The sequence below is a fragment of the Cadophora gregata genome, assembly GCF_030347475.1.
Source record: "Cadophora gregata isolate MNR1 chromosome Unknown scaffold_8, whole genome shotgun sequence".
Taxonomy (NCBI): Eukaryota; Fungi; Ascomycota; class Leotiomycetes; order Helotiales; family Ploettnerulaceae; genus Cadophora; species Cadophora gregata.
Window position 1 is genome coordinate 1,755,443 of NW_026695931.1, and position 17,962 is coordinate 1,773,404.

Here is a 17,962-nt window from a genome sequence, read left to right on the forward strand (position 1 = left end):
CCAAACCTTCCAATCTTCCAACCTTCAAACTTGACCTCCCACAGGACGATTTGTGTTGCAGTTGATATCTGGCCATCTGTTACTTTCCAATACCCGTCTGCCACTTGTACTCGATCCGCAGTCGATATTGATTCGTCCTCTCCCGCCCACACCGCAACGAACGGCTTTTGGGCAACTCTTTAGCGGGGCACCAGTTCAACGTCAGCTGGAACAGCACAGAGTTTGAAGATTGCAGGTACGGACTACACCCTTGGAACACATCAGACACGAACTATTCCGAGATCTGCTGTACATACAGTCTGCAGACGCGATTGTACCGAGACCTTCTGGAAGCCTAGCCTGCTGTTGGTGTCAGAAAGAAAGAGACAAAACGGACGGAGCAGGGCCAGCACAGGCGACACAACAAAGAGAGGACCGCTTGCTGATTTTTCCATTGATGTTCTAGAAGTGCTTCAAAGGACCCTTGGCGAACTCGAAAACACCTACCTCCTGGGCAACCGGACTTGATTTTGAAAGCTGCGACACTTGCATATTTCCTGGCAGGGCCGAGCGCAGTTCGATTATCCTTGGACGTTGAAGTCGTCAAGTACTGTACGTACCCGAACGGCAAGCACGATCATACCTCCAAGAAATTACATTTGTCAGGCGCTTGCAATTCCAGGCGAAAGTCAGGAGATAATTAAAATTGTCGTGCTAATTGAGTCAAAAGTGAATCAGCAGATTCAGAGGAAGTATAGGGCTTGCCAGGCACAGATTAAGCGGACGTCACCTCAGGTTCTGATTCAGAAGTCAACACGTCGAGTCTCCTATTGATCACTGCTCTTCGATCTGCACAAAGACGTCCACAAATAACCAACAAAGGAGCATCTACTTCTCCTTCTCGGCTTCCGCGAGTAGATACAGCTCCCAACAACCAACTGTTCCAAGAATCACACTCCTTTCGTCTGCAATCCTTATTGCAAACGGATCGCATTCAAGACCAGTATTTCTTGCTCGTGTAGCTTCCCACAAGCAAGATGACCTCCCGTGCGCCGAATCCCTCGACGGGATCGCGCAAGATCAGCTTCAACGTTTCTGAACAGTATGATATTCAAGATGTAGTCGGTGAGGGTGCTTATGGTGTTGTTTGGTATGTTGAATTACCCCGCTATTGCTGTCTCTGCACCTCCAACGTCAACCCGACCATGACACGGTCGCGGTTACCGCCTTGCTGAAGGTCTGCGACGTCTTGATAGAGATGGCATGTTACGTTACCTGTCACCAATTATCGATTTTTGAACTTGCTTGGGGGCCTGCTGACAAGATTTTTTCCAGCTCGGCACTCCACAAGCCATCAGGGCAAAAGGTTGCTATTAAGAAGATTACCCCATTCGACCACTCTATGTTCTGTCTGCGAACACTCCGTGAAATGAAGCTGTTGAGGTACTTCAATCACGAAAACATCATCTCGATCCTCGATATCCAGAAGCCTCGTAGCTATGAAACATTCACCGAAGTCTATCTTATCCAGGTAGGTCGCATTTTCGAAATGAGGGAAGCAATTTATGGGATGTTTTCTGACACTTTATGAAGGAGCTGATGGAGACTGATATGCACCGTGTTATTCGTACGCAAGACCTCTCCGACGACCACTGCCAATACTTCATCTACCAAACCCTCCGAGCACTCAAGGCCATGCACTCCGCCAATGTTCTACATAGAGATTTGAAGCCTTCCAACTTATTGCTGAACGCCAATTGCGATCTGAAGGTCTGCGATTTCGGTCTGGCACGTTCTGCTGCTTCACAAGAAGACAACTCTGGTTTCATGACAGAATATGTGGCTACTCGTTGGTACCGTGCACCAGAAATCATGTTGACATTCAAGGAATACACGAAAGCTATCGATGTGTGGTCAGTTGGATGTATCTTGGCTGAGATGTTGAGTGGCAAGCCATTGTTCCCTGGGAAGGATTGTATGTGGATTCACATTACTCGATAGTTCCATCACTAACCGCATGTAGACCACCACCAACTTACCCTCATTCTCGATGTCCTCGGCACGCCCACCATGGAGGATTACTATGGCATCAAATCCCGTCGTGCGCGCGAGTACATTCGCTCTCTTCCTTTCAAGAAGAAGGTACCATTTAAGCAGATGTTTCCTAAGACGTCAGACCTCGCTCTCGATCTTTTGGAGAAGCTCCTAGCGTTCAACCCAGTCAAGCGAATCACAGTCGACGAGGCCCTTCAGCACCCATACCTCGAGCCATACCATGACCCAGAGGACGAGCCAACAGCCAGCCCCATCCCAGAGGAGTTCTTCGACTTTGACAAAAACAAGGATAACCTGAGCAAGGAGCAGCTGAAGGAGTTGATCTACAACGAGATCATGCGATAGGCTCTTCAGCCGCATCCCTCGCGTGTTCCCGCTTTTCCGTTTCCGACTAGCTCACCCCGTCATAAAACATACTTGCATGCTTGTCCACCTGCTCGATCTCGTTATCTTTCACGCATTGGAAACCGACCGGCATGTGTTCATCTCGATCTCGAATGCGGAAAATCATTGCTTTGCTTGCCACTGGCTGACCGAACTATGGTATCAACACATCACTTCATAAATACGATAAACTCCCCTTTACCATTGGTATCTTTTTGTCAAAATTTCCCAAGATCGGGTACCATGGGCATTTAGACGATGGATTGCAAGATTGGTTGGGGGCATTGCAGATTTCTAAGGCATGTGGAAATGAGACGTACCTCTGCCCCTGTTTCTACTGTGTTCTAGAGGACGGCGTGGATTTTCCTTCCGTTTCTGGCTTTCTTCCTTCGTCGTTTTCTTTCGTAATTGCATAGGTTTGGATCGGCCGATCGATCGACAAGCTAGAGTAAAGGATATTTGGGAACAGGCTCGTTCTTCTTGAGAGCAAATATGACTGGCTGCCTGGATGGATTTGGAGGATTGATAGATGGGAATTGCTCGCAAGTTTATGGAAAGGAATTGAATGAATGAATGAACGATTTTTTTCGGATGGAAAGTCAATCAATGCACACAAAGATCAGATGAGTTGAGATCACGGAGGAATAGGTATATCTGCTAGTTGCTCTTTTCTTTTTTGATTTTGACTTGGCGTTCTGGGCTCACTCACGTATGCAAACAAGATCGATCCTCCACTAGGATTGAACTATGAAGGCATGAAAAGGAAAGATGTATGGATCTACAGCTCTGACATTCAAGATGTTTCTGTTCAATTTTCGGCCCGATTTGCTTTCATATTCCCTCCGAGTTCCAATCCTGCGTCTTGCCGTCAATGATTTTAGCTCTATGTTCTAGACAAGATGATGGGCGGGGCCAGACCAGCTTGATTTTATTTTTTTCCCGTCTTTGTGCCTGGAGCTCTGATAGATAGGACACATGTGGAAGTTTTCCCTCTGAACAAGATCAATGCTTTCATTTCTTCAGGTATATTGGATCTTGCAGATAATAATATATGTAGCATTGTTTCTGCCAGTTTCATCGTCCTTGGTCTGCCATAGACTTCGGTGTCTGTTTACTTGAAGATATGTACTCTGAAGTGTCTAACATGTGTAATTTTTTCAGGTAACTTAAATCAAGTGCCAAATTCGACTTTTCGATTGCAAATGGGTATCATAGAACAGCTCTTGAACTCCTCCCCTCCAAAGATACATCCACAGATTTCTCTTCCTTCCCAGGTTCCTACACTAAGTGCCTAAGTATATCCTCACTCCTCGCCTCCCTCCCTCGCCCTTTCCGCCTCCTCTTTCACCTCCCTCCTCAACCTCTCCTCCCTCCCAGCCCTCCAAGCCTTATCCTCAGCATCCACTTTCCCACCCAAAACCACCACCGTCCCCGGCTCAAGCAGCACCACTCCCCTCGCAACCTTCGCTCCCCTCCTCACCAATACCTTACACCCAATCCCCATCAGCGGCGGCAGTCCTATCTTCTCCACCTTCCGTAATTCAAACCCCCAAATCGTCGTACCTTTAAAATCCGAAAGGAGGAGCTTGAAGGGTCCTCTGGAGGACTTGTCGCTCGTCTGGTTCTGTGTATTGCCCTGGGTAGGGAACTGTGTAGCCGCCGAAGAAGGATCGTTCTCCTCCCCCGTAGCGGGAATAACGCGTATGACTTCCCTCCCCTTCGTAGTCTCCCCTTTTCTCTCTGCCTCCAAACCCTCAATCTGCTCCCACTTGCTCCTACCTAGATCCTGTATATCGACAACTTGGAGGAACACATCGTGCGGTACGGCGCACTCTTTAATGCGGACATCGGATATGTTTGTTGGTAGGCTGGGGGTTGATGGGATGAGAATTGAGGGGTTGGTCGGGGAGGGGAGGATCGAGGCGGAGAGCAGGCGGTGTTTGGCTGTTGCGGTTAGGGCTGCGAGGGGGGGTGGTTGCCGGAAGGAGGTGCTTGAGGAGGGAGGGGTGAGGATGGGTTGGAGGAAGGCGGTTGTGGGGGTGGGGAGGGAGTGGGTTGTTAGGGAGTTGATTAGGTCTGTGAGAGTGGGTGGTCTCTGAGCCATAGTATTGTCGAATTGTTGTTGATAGAAAGTTGTATCCAGGTTAGTTAAGTGCTGAGGCGTGGCTAAAAATCGTAGCCTCGCTTCAGCCTCGCGTGTTGTGACAACTTCACTTCACTTCCTCTAGTAACCACTCAACTTCACCTGCAAGCTTCACAAAAACACCACCACCCGATCGGTAAACCCAATGCCTACACTGAGCATCTTTCCAAATCCCCTTTACTAGATACCCCTTTACTTATCACACACACCGCCAACATGTCAACCATCGCCAGCCCCCGCGAACCCTCCCTCTCCGGCCGCCGCATCCCCCTCCTCTCAACACCCACCTCCTCCTCCCGCCCCAGCCTCGACACCCCCCGCTCCGACTCGTCCCCCTCACGTCCTTCCATCCCTTCAAACACCTCCACCTCCACCAACACATCCACAGCCGGCCCAACCCCACAACCAAAACGCAACCGCGCCGCTCTCCGCGAGTACTACAACCTCCAAAAGACCGCCGCTGCATCATCATCTCTCTCAACAACATCACAGGCTCCTAGCTCGCCGGCGAGTTCGAGTATTCATTCTTTTGTGGACGATAATGGGTTTGGGTATGGGGAGGAGGGCGAGGGGAGCGAGATGGATAAGGAGGGGTTTAATGGGGAGGAGTATGTGAGGAAGGTGTTGGAGGAGAAGAGTCTTGGGGAGGTCCTGGCGATATATAGAGGTGTGCTGGCGGATGTGAGGGCGCTGGATGCGGAGAGGAAGGCGTTGGTGTATGATAATTATAGTAAGTTGATTGTGGCTACGGAGATGATTGGGAGGATGAGGGAAGGAGTGAAGGTTGGTGATGGGGCTGCTGAGGCTGGGGCTGGGACGGTCAAAGTGGGTGGGATTGGGATAGGGAGTGGGAGTGGGAGTATGAGGGGGACGGGGAAAGTGGAGGGTGTTGAAGGTGTGGAGGAGCTGGTTGAGCGTGTTAGACAGGGTGTGGAGGCCCTGAGGAGAGATGCAGAGAGTAATGGACCCAGCAGAGAAGAGATCGAGAAAGCGGAAAAGAGGAGGAGATTAAGGCTTGTTGCTGAGAGGGTACTAGGCACGCCAGATAAGGTCAGAGGGCTTGTCAAAGAAGGCAAGGTAGATGAAGCGAGGATATTATGGGAGAAAGAAAAGAAGTTATTGGAGAGGTGGAGGGAGAGGGGCGTGGGTGGGCCGGATGTTGGAGAGTGTATTGAGGATGGGGATAGAGCATTAAGGGGTGAGGAGGCTGTTGGTGGGAAAGAAGAATCGAATTCTTGATATGCCGCGGAGGTTGGGATTTCGATTTTTTGGTGCTGCCAATCTATGTATGAAAAGCACACCCCGACTACAATATGACTATGGCGTTGAATCAGGGGTAAGGGTGTATGGATGTGAAGTCTACATAGACGACATCCGAAGGATAGACACGGAGGTTGAGTAAGCCACGACATACACATGCAGAGAACAAGACGCCGGGGAAATCCTAGTGCGAGAAAGCCTGCTCTAGACATAAGCGGTACAGATATCCATCTGATAGTGGGAAACGGGAGTGTACAACACCAAAACATATAGAATCATGCCTCGTTTGTTCCGATCATTCATTGCACATGGCACACAAAAAAGTTCACTCCCTGATTCCTCAACTCAGCTTGCTTTCCCATGTTGCCATCTCGATTCCTAAGACAAACATACAAAACCTCAATCCCACCCAAGTTGGAACTCATAAAGAACAGAAAGCGAGTTCAAACACCATAAGTCCATTCTCATCCTATGAACGAACCTAATGCCAATCCCCATAATCTAACCATTTGAATACAAAACACCAAACCAAATCAGACCTCAAATTTCCCTATCTTAAATAGACCACCAGTATTCAAATTGCAATTGCAAACGCAAACTATGAGTCCTATGCCCAACCATGAAAATGAATCCCCTAAGGCTGCTTTACTCGTCCTTGAGCTTTATTTGATACACGAAATTATAAGCATAGCAAACTCCCTGATTCTTGCAATAGGCTTGCAATCTGACACCATCCTAATTCCCTTATTCGGAACCAATGCCTAGCCTCGCCACGCCATTTTTAAAAGCACCATCAACGCCTTTTCCCATTCCCGCAATCCCCTAATTCCCTAGTACACACCCCTTCTCAAACCACCCCGCCAGTCCATCTCTATCACCTCTTCAAACAACAAAATAATTCGCCAACAACCTCTCTACCGAGTCTCCTTGCTGATTACTCGCTTTCTTGAGTAGGTTCTTCCTCTCGTTCTCCCAGTTCTCTTTCAGCATCGCTTCACGCTGCTGGAGTGGGTTGAGCGTGTACATCGGTAGACCGGTCGTCATGACGTTTGGCGCTCCGGCTCCTGCTGCTGCTCCATTTCCTTGTCCTTGGCCTTGGCCTGCTCCCATGGTTGGGTTTCCTGGCTGGGAGGGTTGGGGTTGAGTGGTGTATGCACTGGTGGTGTTTGAGTTTGAGTTTAGGGATTGGTTTTGGTTTTGGTTTTGGGTTTGGTTTTGATGGAGAGTGGGAGTTGAGATCAGGGTAGTCGGATTTGTGAAGCCATTCGAAGCTGCGAGGTTGGTGATGGTGCTAGTTGTGATGTGTTGTGATGTGTTTGCCGCGACGGGAGGAGAGAAGCCGCGTGTTGTGGATGAGACGGCGGAAGGGGACAGGGATTGGGCCATGTGCATCATGTTGTCGCGGCGGATGATCATGGATGGGAGACGGAGGTGGAACTGTTTGTTTATCATTTCGTTAGCATAGAACCGCTCGCTTAGGATCAATAGACCTTGGGTAAGAAGTAGGGGAAAGTAAAGAAAGGGACCGCTTACATTACTCAACACCTTTGCATGGTTAAGACCTAACGTCTCACTCACATACATCAGCCGTCCCTTCGCCCATACCCGCTGAGAATCGGATATGTAATCCGTATTCGCTATGCTGAACAGCGGCCACATCATGAAGAACCCTCCTATCGCCTTCGCGCTCGTGACACCCGTACTCTCACCGGACAACGGACTCGAGAAATCCCCTGACTTGAGAATTCCACCCTGACTGACGCGCCAGCCGAGATGATATGGCGTCGAAGCAATAACATCAGTAACGAGATCGACGCACAACCGTACAGCCTGCGCGTACTCCGGCGTCGTCCGATAGTCAACAGGCGAACAGATCCATGCCGCACAACGGACAATCGCGCCCGAGATGAACAGCCTGGCGACTCTCATCTGGTTCCAAAGATTCGCAATACTAATATCACTATACATGTCTACCTTCCCGGGGAAGACCTCCGCCTTCGTTATGTCGCCTCCAGGTACTTGGTCGACCCAAGAGACAGTACGAGGACGCCACTCGTCTGGGAGCATGGCTTCCCATTCTACGCATTCGTGTTCGAGGGCCTGTCCGCGCCGCATGATGTTGGTTACTTCTTGGAAATACTCTGGAGTGCGAGGGAAGGTCGAGAGCGCGGTGTTAAGTTCTCCGCGGAGCTCTGCGACACGACAGGAGAGGTATGTGATGAAAATGCCCGTCTTATCTTTCTCGATGTCGGCGATCCACCATTCCGCTCCCATACTTAGTGGTTTGGAGCCTGATAGTACGGATACGAGCTTGGTTGTGTTAGTACTTGGCAATGGTGGATTTAGAAGTAGTGTTCACCATCTGTTGTCTCACGGCAATGAACAGCGAATATCCTGCTTTGGTTCGCAGTTGTTTCCTTCCTCTCATCTTCACAAGTTGTACCGCACCATCAACATGTGAATACCACGCCATAGCATTAGTCTTTTCCGACGCAACCGTCTTTCAAAAGTCAGTTTTCATCCTTATCATAAGTCGGATTTCATACCTCAAAGAATCCCAACATCAAAATAGCCGCCAAAGTCGCATCCGTTTTTTGATGAGCCGGCGTCTGTAGAGCCAAGTTCGTAGCCTTCAACGCTTTCGTATACTGTCCAATTGCCTGACTGAACAACATACGCTGGCCCCTAGTATTTGGGCGGTTCGCCAGAGAAGCCATAGACACAGCCGAGAACGCAAGTGATAGATGTGAGTTCGCGGACTCACTCTTCAACATTGGGAGCAGAAAGTCGAAATAGCCTCTTGTCTCGAGGCGAGGCGCGATAACGAAATTCGAGACGAAGAAACATGGTGCTTGATGCTCTAACGGGATCGATAGTGCTCCTAGAGGCGATATCGCCTTCGACATGTCCTGGTCTGGGTTTGGCGCGATCAGTGTTGGTGATCGTTCGGGACTTGATTCATCTGATGATGTGATTGAGAAGGACGATTGCTGCGTTGCTAGAGAAATTTGAGTCCCAGACCTCTTGCTGTTCACTGCTCTCCGGGCCCTCCTCTCTGTGGCTTGCGTCTCATTCCGGAAGACGAGATCGAAATCATCTTTGTATCCAGGACATACTCGCCTTGATTTGGCGCATTGATTGCACGTTGGTTTTGTCTCATCACACTGCGGGGTAATTAGCAAGAGCTTTACTTCACCATGCAAAGTCATTAGGAGGACATCTTACTTTGATCCTTCTCGTCCGACACATCTGGCAGCCCCTTGAGGGCTTCCCACAATACACCATCGTGCTACCGGTAAATTCTTACTGCCCACAAGTACAAGGGCGGTCCTGGAGATCGACAAGGAATTAGGGGACCAGCCGTTCGTATGAGGAAACTTCGAGCCGTTCGTCACTCAATCCAGAATTCTCAGCAGAAGTTTTTCGCTTTTTGTCTGGACTGATAAGTTGCAGAATATACTGGACGTTGCTGACGTGGGGTTTCCAACCTGCGGTGGAGGGGCGAGTATTGTCAGACGGCAGTGCAACAACGTGAAACTGTGGCAGGTGAAGGTACTCTGGTCCAAAATGATATGGGTACAGGCTTGGTAGCCCTGGATATGATGCGGCTCTCAAATCCTTCCCTGGCGGTTGACTGGAAGGGAGAATTGATCGCAAGATCCGAACGAATGCCGAAATCTATAATGTATGAAGTGTAGTATTCCTGACTTGGTTGTGCTGGAGAAACATCAAGCGTACCAGAAGGACCACTCGAACAGTGTCAATGTTGAACCGGTAGGAAATCGATATCTTGGGATGAAGAACAGCACAAATTCAGTCCTTGGGGAAGTACTTGGGAGTTACTAATATGAGGGAAAGAAGCTGCCCTGCCCTGCTGTTGGCTGTGCCGTGTGCGACGCGCGACCAAGGATCCGGGATTCTCGATGATGGAGATTCAAGGGTGTGTCAACTCGAAGGGCATGGGGCTCCTGGAACGAGCATGGGGCACAATTCGGGACTTTTCTGAAGCACGACCGATATCTGGATGATCAAGGGTCCTCTTTTTTCTCTCCAGACCAGACCACCAGACCAGAAGAAGATCCAGATGAAAGAGGAGTTTGATGGGCTGAAGACTGTGCACAGCTATAAGTCTGTTAGTCCGTCCATCAATCATCCAGCCTCTTCCACACGATGAGGAAGACGAACCGTGGCAGATGCAAGTCCGTTCAAAAGATGTATCGTCCTCACACAACCTCCGGGGAAGCAATTGCACAGATGCCGATGTCGAGGTCTATGCACCGAGTATGTGATTCGCTCTTTACTGCGCTGGACCCTCGCACTACATACTGTACAGTACAAGCAGCGGGCATCCGTTCTGTAGCACGGCGGCCTTAAAGAAGCAAACAATGGAAAGGCTCTTGCAAGAAAGTCCTCCACTTAGAGCTCTTGATCGACGGGTTGACTGCATACAGTACAATTGATAGCTGAAGAGTTGCTGTTGCTGTTGCTGTTGGGCGCGAGTTGAGGAGGGGCGAGGGGAGGGGCAAGGGGGGAGGGGGGAGGGGAGAGAGAGCGGCACTCTAAGCAGCACCCGACACCACCACGCGAGGACGGCACGGCATGGCTCAAATCCCCGGATTTCACCCTGACCTGCCCCTGCCCCTGCCTCTGCCTCTGCCTGACCTAGCCCTCGATCACCTACTGTAAGGTAAATTTACTGTAAAAGCCAACCCAAGACACAGCACTAACTGTGCTCAGCTAGGCCTGCAGCAGACAGCAGACAGCAGACAGCAGACAGCCTCGACGAGTCGAGAGTCGACAGCTACAAGTAGTAGTAGTAGTAGTAGTAGTAGTAGTAGTAGTAGTAGTAGTAGTAGTAGTAGTAGTAGTATTAGTAGTAGTAGTAGTAGTAGTAGACCTTATCCTGGCATCTGCCACACCGGCGCCGTCAGACAGCCAGCCAGGAGGACACAGGGGGAGGGGGGGCAGGCAGGCGAGGCAGGCACCCCTAGGGGCCTAGGTAAGGCAGGCAGGCAGGGCCCTACTGTACTGTACTGTAGAGACCACGACTCCACAAGTGGCACACTGGCACTACTGTACAGTAGGAGCGAAGTCTAAATATTCGAAACATCAACGGCAACTAGTGCTGCAAAACACTACACTACACTACTGTGCACTACCATTCTCCATGCTCCCATTGCTCCCAGCAAGTCCTAGCTTCAACCCGTAACTAAATTGCCCCATCATTCAATCATTCAACTCTCATGAACGATATCTGCATAACTTATTGGAGGCATCCGCGGACATACTGTACCATTACCATCCAGTGATCATGCACATCTTATAATGTAACGGCACAAGATATGATCGACTCCCACTCGGCCCCATGGGCCCATGGCCCCCGAACATCTCGGCTCCCATTCCGAGACTTTGGACATGGACAGGGGAATACGTCGCCATCCATCTCAGCAATAATCAGCAGCACCCCCATCCACCCATCAGGGCCATCACACACAGTGCAAATTGAGTTGAGCAGGTAGGTCTGCTCGGACCTTTCAGGTGGACTCTCGACCTTCTCCCTCCACTTTCCGTAGGTAAATTTACAGTACCTATCCATCCGCACCGTTCCTCTCCCTCCCGCCAAATCTTTCCGCTGCTTAACCTTACCCTCGTTTGATCTCCTCCTGCTTCACAATGTCTCTCCTTCCCATCTGACACTATCAGAATCAGAATTAGTATATGTATCCCACACAATCCCGTACCGAGAAATCACCATTCTATCTAAAAGAGGCCTGCGTGTACTGCAAAGCACAAGCCTGCGTCCACATAATTAAGTAACATATCAGGGTGTTCGAAAATGGAAGCAAATAATACTGTCTGTTGGCTCCAAGAGGGGTCAAAGCGGAAACGACTCGAAATCGTAACTTTCCCTGACCCACTACTTTCCACACACTTTCACTACCTTACCTTACCTTACCTTACCTTACCCAGCCACTTGCGTGCAGCATCAGCACTTCATGTCTGTCTGACTCGGCTCGGCTTGCTCGGCAACACTGCTGCGCCTGTTTCAAAGTGTGGGAAGGGAAGTCTCAGCCTGCCGACCCAGACGAACCAACAACAGCAACAGCAACAGCCTGCCTTGCCTTTCTTGCCCGTTCCAAGAGTCAACATCGACTTGGCTCGCTTGGGTTGCTGCTCTATCTCTCTCATACTCCCTTTATTCTTGGGGTCTGACAATAGAGCCTCTAAGACAGATCTTCGCCTAGGAGCTCTAGCTACAGTAATAGAATAGACAGGATTTCCAGGTCGGCCTTTTTCATTTTTGAAGTCGAAATCTGCTGATATCAGATTTAAGTGCTCCTTAAGCTTTGTGAGACACCTTTTACTTTGATAATCAAGGTTTTAAAGCTTAGTGACGTTGCCTAGACGTCTAAAGGTAGTTTTAAAACCTAATATCTACAGTAAAAAGAGTAAAATACGCGAGATAGAATTACGGAGGTATAGATAAAAATCTTATACTTCAGATTAGGTAAGATTATAAATACAGCTTTTTTTAGCCTGTTTACTTAAGTTTGCTTGAGTTCACTAGTGTTTGCTTTGTGTTTGCTCTATTTAAGAGGACCGCACAGAGCTTTTACTCCCTACAGTGATCGATGTTAGCGGATCCATTGTCAGACCCAATGATAAAGGGAGTAGTAGCAACAAGTTGAGAATAAAATGAACATCAGGGCCATGCTGTAGATCCAACGCTGTGTGAAACTTCACACTTGGGAAATAATTCGGGACGGCACTTACCTTGATACAATCAATTAAGGAGGAGGGAAAACAAGCGAAACAGCCCTCGGATACTACAACTGACCGAGATGATATGTGTGATGAGCAGGTCAAAAGGCTGGCCACGATATGAATACTCAGTTCGTCTGTCTACGGCACAGCTATTTCGCACCTCGTATCTAAATACACATTTCCCTTGGCCGTCGGGCTTTCACTCCTCCACTCTTCTCTTTGCACCTATCTTTCAACCGAGAATAACACTGCCCAATAAACTGATATTGATCGCTCAATATCCCATCTAATAACCCCGCCATCATCCAGTGCTCTAGTATGAAAAGAAAGTTGACCCCGCCAGCCAGGCCCTGCCCATTTTTCTTTTTCCCAATCGCCAACCCCGCTCGCAGTCAAGTGCCTTTCAATCTTACAAAGCAAAGCGAGAAGTATCTCTACCAGCCGACTTCGTATATCCATGCTCAGCTCATGTTCATGCCGGGTGATCTGTTTCTCTCTCGGGAGCAAATGAGAAAAGAAAGGAAGATCGCAGCAGCGGGCGGTGAGAAGAGGAAACAGCCTCGGTTCGTCGTTTTCGTTTTCGTTTAGATATCTGTTCCATTTCATCCCATTCGCTTGTCATGCGGGTTGATGTAGGAACCATGACCTTGTTTGTTTGTAAACACATCATGCTATGATGCGGTCCCGAATGATGAGTAGTGCGAGCAATCAGATCATGCCGCCATCATCAGAAGAAATGAAAAGTATTAGCCGCCACACCGCATAAGCTGGCATCACGCGAGTTATGAAAGTCGAATCAATCACCGGTATCATAGCTCTTCAAACATATTAGCGACTCCTACCAAACTAGGACTCGACTGCCTCGGCTCAGTTGAAGGTGGCGGCTCCTTCATGAACCCCTGCTGCATCTTGCTACGATCCTTCCGAACCGCAGATACAGACTTGGTGATTCGGCCTTGTTCACTGATACTGACTCCCTTGATATCACGGAGGAGGTCGAGGACCAAAGCCCGCTGCTGACGCTGTTGCATTCCTTGGCGGGTAACATAATCGATGCATTTATCGACCGCGCGCTCTTCGACGCCTGGGATGCTGACGAGAATTTGTCGAGGGGTAGGGGTCAGGCTGGAGTAGTAGATGAGGATAGAGGCAATGAGTTGGGCGAGGTCTTTTTGTAAGTCGACAAAATAGGGTTCGTTAAGTGAGGAGATGCAGGCCTTCAGGACGTCGGTGCTGATGAACTCACGGATGGATGGCGCGAGAGGTGCGCTTTGGGTAGCAAAGTCGGGGATGAGGGAGCGGAAGACACGCAAGACGACCCCGCAGCATCGACCATCACGCATACGAATTGCATGGGTCATAAACATGAGGAGAGGCTCTATAATGGTGGAGGAGGTTAGGCAGAACGTTCTCATGGATGGATATGCCGATGCCGCGTCGTCGCTTTTATATGTCGAAGCATCTTTCGCAGTTGCTGTGCTTGCTGCAATATCTGATGGAATTAGCGAAGATCCCTACATAGGAACGTGGCCACTCACTTTGACGAGCAGGATCCAACACGCCAGCAGCTATCATGACTGCTGCGTGAGTTAATTGGCGTAGAATACTCTCTGCCTTCATCTCATCAGTCAGGTTATCTCCATCAGTCGCTGCCACCTGCTTATGGGCAAGCTTCTCCCACTCCGAACTGCACTTGGCATCTATCTGTGCAAAACAAGTTGCGAGGATTGGAGGGACAAAGTGACTTCGCAGTTCGACCGGGCAGTCATCAACCAGTAGGCGAACAACGTTAAGTAAGGCAATGAGCTGATGTGTCGATAAACAGTCAGCATCAGCAAACAGAGCATGTGCTAATGGTCCAGGCAGTTCGTTGAATCCGTAAAAGTCGACGTCAAGCTTGCTCATACACCAAAGAATCGAGTAACAAGCTTCTCTAATGTTGCGGATGGAGCCGCGAATTGAAGAAGCAAATCCTTCCATTGTGCTCCTAGTGCCAGTAACACGAGCGTAAAAGTCGTCTTTGCTGCCAGTTGAGATACCTGCTTGCCAGAATCTGTCGGTCAAAATCCGGCTGACCAAGGATCGCATATTGGGAGGAAGACCGGTCCAGTTCGCCGGGTTGTGGAATGAATGAGCGTGACTGGAAAGTTAAAACTTGCTCTTTTCATCCAAACCAGAGAACTTACCTCAAGAACTTGAGCAGGCTTGGCAGCATAACCGGTAATGCTTCACGCCATAGAAGAAGCGAAACCTTGTATGTTGAAGTGTCCTTTTCTACTTTGTCTGTGGAGCAACTCAGGAACGATTTCGTTGTTCGTAATGGAAGGGCCTGACAACAAATTAGCACTATTCGAAGTAGAATGGTGCTCATCGTCACCTTTAGTCGCTCTTCCAGCTCTCTTTGAAGTGACTGGCCTTCCTCATCAAGCTGATAGAGGCCCCATTCTTCAATCTCATGTACTCTTCGGCTCACAAGATAGTCTCGAACCTTACTCAGGCCAAGCAGGTCGGAGAATCCGCCAAATGAAGCTAAGGCTTGGTCCATTTCTGGATTTTGCCACAATTGCTTGACTGGATTGACAAATCCAAGAAGTTTTTCTAATCGAACGTTGGATTCGATTTTGGAGGCTTTCAGACTATAGACCATTAGCATTCAGAAATGGACAGGAGGGTGAAGCAAATGCCTACATGATGGTAAAAAGAAATGTATTGTAGGAAGTCTGCCTCTTTGTATCTAATGCTCCCGATGAGATGATCTCATTTACTTTTGCTTCCAGCTGCTCATAGACATCCTAAACTTGTTAGCACAGCTTCGGTGGAGAAGAGGTTTCTCTCACCAGAAGCTGATCAGGCATCTTGCTAGCCAGTCTCTGCAGCTCGTAAATACTGTCGCTTTGCAATTCCTTCACGGCATCGTTGTATGCAGGGAACTCTGGTCGGTCGACGTGCCTACTGGTTAGAAGCTGTTCCAAAACCTTCAACATGAAAGAGACCTGCTTGTCAAGAGCGGTCGTTGAGAACGCTACAACAAGCTGGAGGATACGTTTTCGTATTATGGGATCCTACACAATTTAGATTATGTTTCATGGTCCAATGAAAAGGGATCCTACCTCGAAGTTGATTTCCATTAGACCTTCGCACCAGGCCTCGATGTTGCCTTCCATAGCAATTCGTTCGTGCTCCTGAGCAGCAGTCAGCAATTGCTGGCAAGTAAATGAAGATGGGGATTTTACATCTTCCTGAGGCTTCGATCCAGAAGCTGATCTCCACTTCATGTATCCTTTCAGTGCAGCTTCCACAACAGTGAAATGTGCATCAGTCCGCAGGACAGGAATGGATGATTTCGAGTATGACTCGACTATTTGGCATTAGCAGCTGCATGGAGTAACTAAGCTCAGAACTTACTGGAGAATGGAGACTGTCCATCGTACAAATGTCGCATAGAATTGTCAACTTGGCTCAAAATATGATAAATGGCTTCCGTTCGCTTCTGACGAACAATACATTCAATAATTTGTACACTGTATCGCCGATAGTTACCTAAGAAGGCGTGTCGCTCAGGAATTGTGTCAATATCTTCGAGTAAGAATATCAGAGAAGGGTCATCAGAGTCCTCAGGGAGATTCTCGTAGCGTATTAGTCTCGAGCTGCATAACTCAAGCAGGGGTGCAATTAGGGGGTTTATGGTGGGAGAATTGCCAATCGTATCTGAGCGCAAAAGTCGGGTCCAGGTGACAAGAAGGGGTATCGAAATTACAAAGCTCTGACTTTGAGCAATCGCAAGAAATAGATTCAACAGGTTGGGGAGATCGCAGTCTTCTGGGATGGCTGAGATCTTTTGCTCTATGAAGCTGCCGAGGTTGGAGATCATCTGGCGTTGGGTTAGCAAAAACGAAGGTGGTATCTGGTGGCGTTGGCAAACCTCTGAGAATTTTTTTGCAAATAAATACTTCTCATCATCAATATCTCGAGGATCAACGACCGAATGTTCGAAGAGTTTGCGTAGAAGGTCAACCATCTGGCTGGTGTACATAGGGCAGACCAATGACAGAAATTCTTCGTCCGAGAAATGTAATCTGCTGTACAAAGCGTGGAGAGCTTCAACCGAGGCCTAGTTTTGTTAGTACATCTTGCGTATATGTGAACAAGGGTTAATCTCACCAGCTGCACCGCAACACTTGGAGTAGCAAGACTCTTGCACATATGCTGGACGCAAGATGCACTAGAGATTGCTTTTGGGATCGCCCATGGCATAACTGACTTATAAACAGCCAGAGTTCTGACAGCACAACTCTGGTACTGTGCATTGCTTCCCAAATCATTGTCCAGACACTGATTCAAAAGCTCGCCCATTCTCACCAACCAACCCTCCTCTCCATATCTGACAGTCGTACCGATTTGTCTATTCGGGAATGCCTCTGCAAGCACTATAGCTGGGGTGAAGATCTCCACGCACGCCTTGCTAAGAGCGCCTTCTCGCAGAATCGCAACCGTATCTTCGCCATTGAACACTTCGTCGGAAAGCGTTTCCAGAACGAAAAGCACAAATTCCTTGTGTACCACTGATCCAGGAACCTCCCACAGCTGTACCAGAAGCTGATCCATATCCAGCCATTCAGCAGCCCAGCTTCTCTTTGCAATCTCCACCCATAACTGCGCGGTCTTGTTCCGTAGGTATAATGGGTCTTCTGGCGAAACATTCTGCGAGAGCTGCAGTATCCATTCCCGCAGCGCTGTACCCTGTGCCTCCGAGTATTCTGCCCATTTGTGCTTCATCGCGTGCTCGAGAAGGGAGAGGGCGTAGTGGCGGACCACAGGCTGCTGGCTCTTGTCGGAGGCCAATGTGAAGCCATGGTAAGGAGCCTCGGCGTTGCTCTTAATGTTGTCTAAAAATATCGAGGCTTCTCTTCGGGAGTCATTCGTAGAGTATGGACCGTGGACAACTTGCAGAGCTTCTTGAATCTGGGGCAGTAAAGTTGTGCTACCTCCGTTCACCTGGTTTGTACCTTCGGCATTGCCTTGCACGCCTGTGGTGCTGTGACCATTCGAGGAGCCATTCATTGCGGAACTATTATCTCAGACTATTGTAGGGCGAGAGATATATGTTGAGATAAGGGCTTATGGCTCAGAGATCTCGTGGTCAGAAATGTGCATCTAGGTCGTGAGCTGATGGCAGGCAAGTCATGCGCGTGAATTTCGAATGTTGACAAAGAGCTCCACGGCGCACCAGGAGAGATGATTGATAAAGAAGACCATACACTGGCTGAAGTTACTCTAGAGTAAGATAGATTGAAATATGGAACAACAGCCTTGAGTTGAGAATGACAAAGAATGGAACTGGAACTGAAAGGCTTAGGAATTGAAGATGGCAAAGTT

General features: G+C 48.9%; 5 protein-coding genes across 5 annotated transcripts; 2 read left to right on the top strand and 3 right to left on the bottom strand.

The window, feature by feature from the left end:
- Positions 1 to 1,016: 1,016 nt before the first annotated feature.
- Positions 1,017 to 2,379, top strand: PMK1 (MAP kinase Pmk1; the record flags this gene model as incomplete). The annotated part of the gene is made up of 4 exons (XM_058507750.1): positions 1,017 to 1,129; positions 1,315 to 1,510; positions 1,573 to 1,954; positions 2,003 to 2,379. 4 exons carry the CDS (start codon positions 1,017 to 1,019, stop codon positions 2,377 to 2,379), a joined length of 1,068 nt encoding a protein of 355 aa, XP_058356920.1.
- A 1,103-nt stretch (positions 2,380 to 3,482) lies between these two features.
- Positions 3,483 to 4,522, bottom strand: ONS95_014096 (uncharacterized protein; the record flags this gene model as incomplete). The annotated part of the gene is made up of 1 exon (XM_058507751.1): positions 3,483 to 4,522. The coding sequence occupies one exon, from the start codon at positions 4,520 to 4,522 to the stop codon at positions 3,722 to 3,724; it is 801 nt and encodes a 266-aa protein (XP_058356921.1). The 3' UTR covers positions 3,483 to 3,721.
- A 255-nt stretch (positions 4,523 to 4,777) lies between these two features.
- Positions 4,778 to 5,800, top strand: ONS95_014097 (uncharacterized protein; the record flags this gene model as incomplete). Its single annotated transcript, XM_058507752.1, has 1 exon — positions 4,778 to 5,800. The coding sequence occupies one exon, from the start codon at positions 4,778 to 4,780 to the stop codon at positions 5,798 to 5,800; it is 1,023 nt and encodes a 340-aa protein (XP_058356922.1).
- Positions 5,707 to 10,334, bottom strand: ONS95_014098 (uncharacterized protein). Its single transcript, XM_058507753.1, has 5 exons — positions 9,047 to 10,334; positions 8,368 to 8,985; positions 8,181 to 8,321; positions 7,355 to 8,131; positions 5,707 to 7,258 (listed from the first exon to the last, which is right to left on the bottom strand). The coding sequence occupies exons 1-5, from the start codon at positions 9,104 to 9,106 to the stop codon at positions 6,704 to 6,706; spliced, it is 2,151 nt and encodes a 716-aa protein (XP_058356923.1). The 5' UTR covers positions 9,107 to 10,334; the 3' UTR covers positions 5,707 to 6,703.
- A 2,132-nt stretch (positions 10,335 to 12,466) lies between these two features.
- Positions 12,467 to 17,956, bottom strand: ONS95_014099 (uncharacterized protein). Its single transcript, XM_058507754.1, has 11 exons — positions 16,748 to 17,956; positions 16,509 to 16,697; positions 15,992 to 16,457; positions 15,820 to 15,944; positions 15,697 to 15,768; positions 15,424 to 15,648; positions 15,275 to 15,378; positions 14,964 to 15,222; positions 14,773 to 14,915; positions 14,125 to 14,726; positions 12,467 to 14,078 (listed from the first exon to the last, which is right to left on the bottom strand). The coding sequence occupies exons 1-11, from the start codon at positions 17,645 to 17,647 to the stop codon at positions 13,396 to 13,398; spliced, it is 3,768 nt and encodes a 1,255-aa protein (XP_058356924.1). The 5' UTR covers positions 17,648 to 17,956; the 3' UTR covers positions 12,467 to 13,395.
- Positions 17,957 to 17,962: the final 6 nt, after the last annotated feature.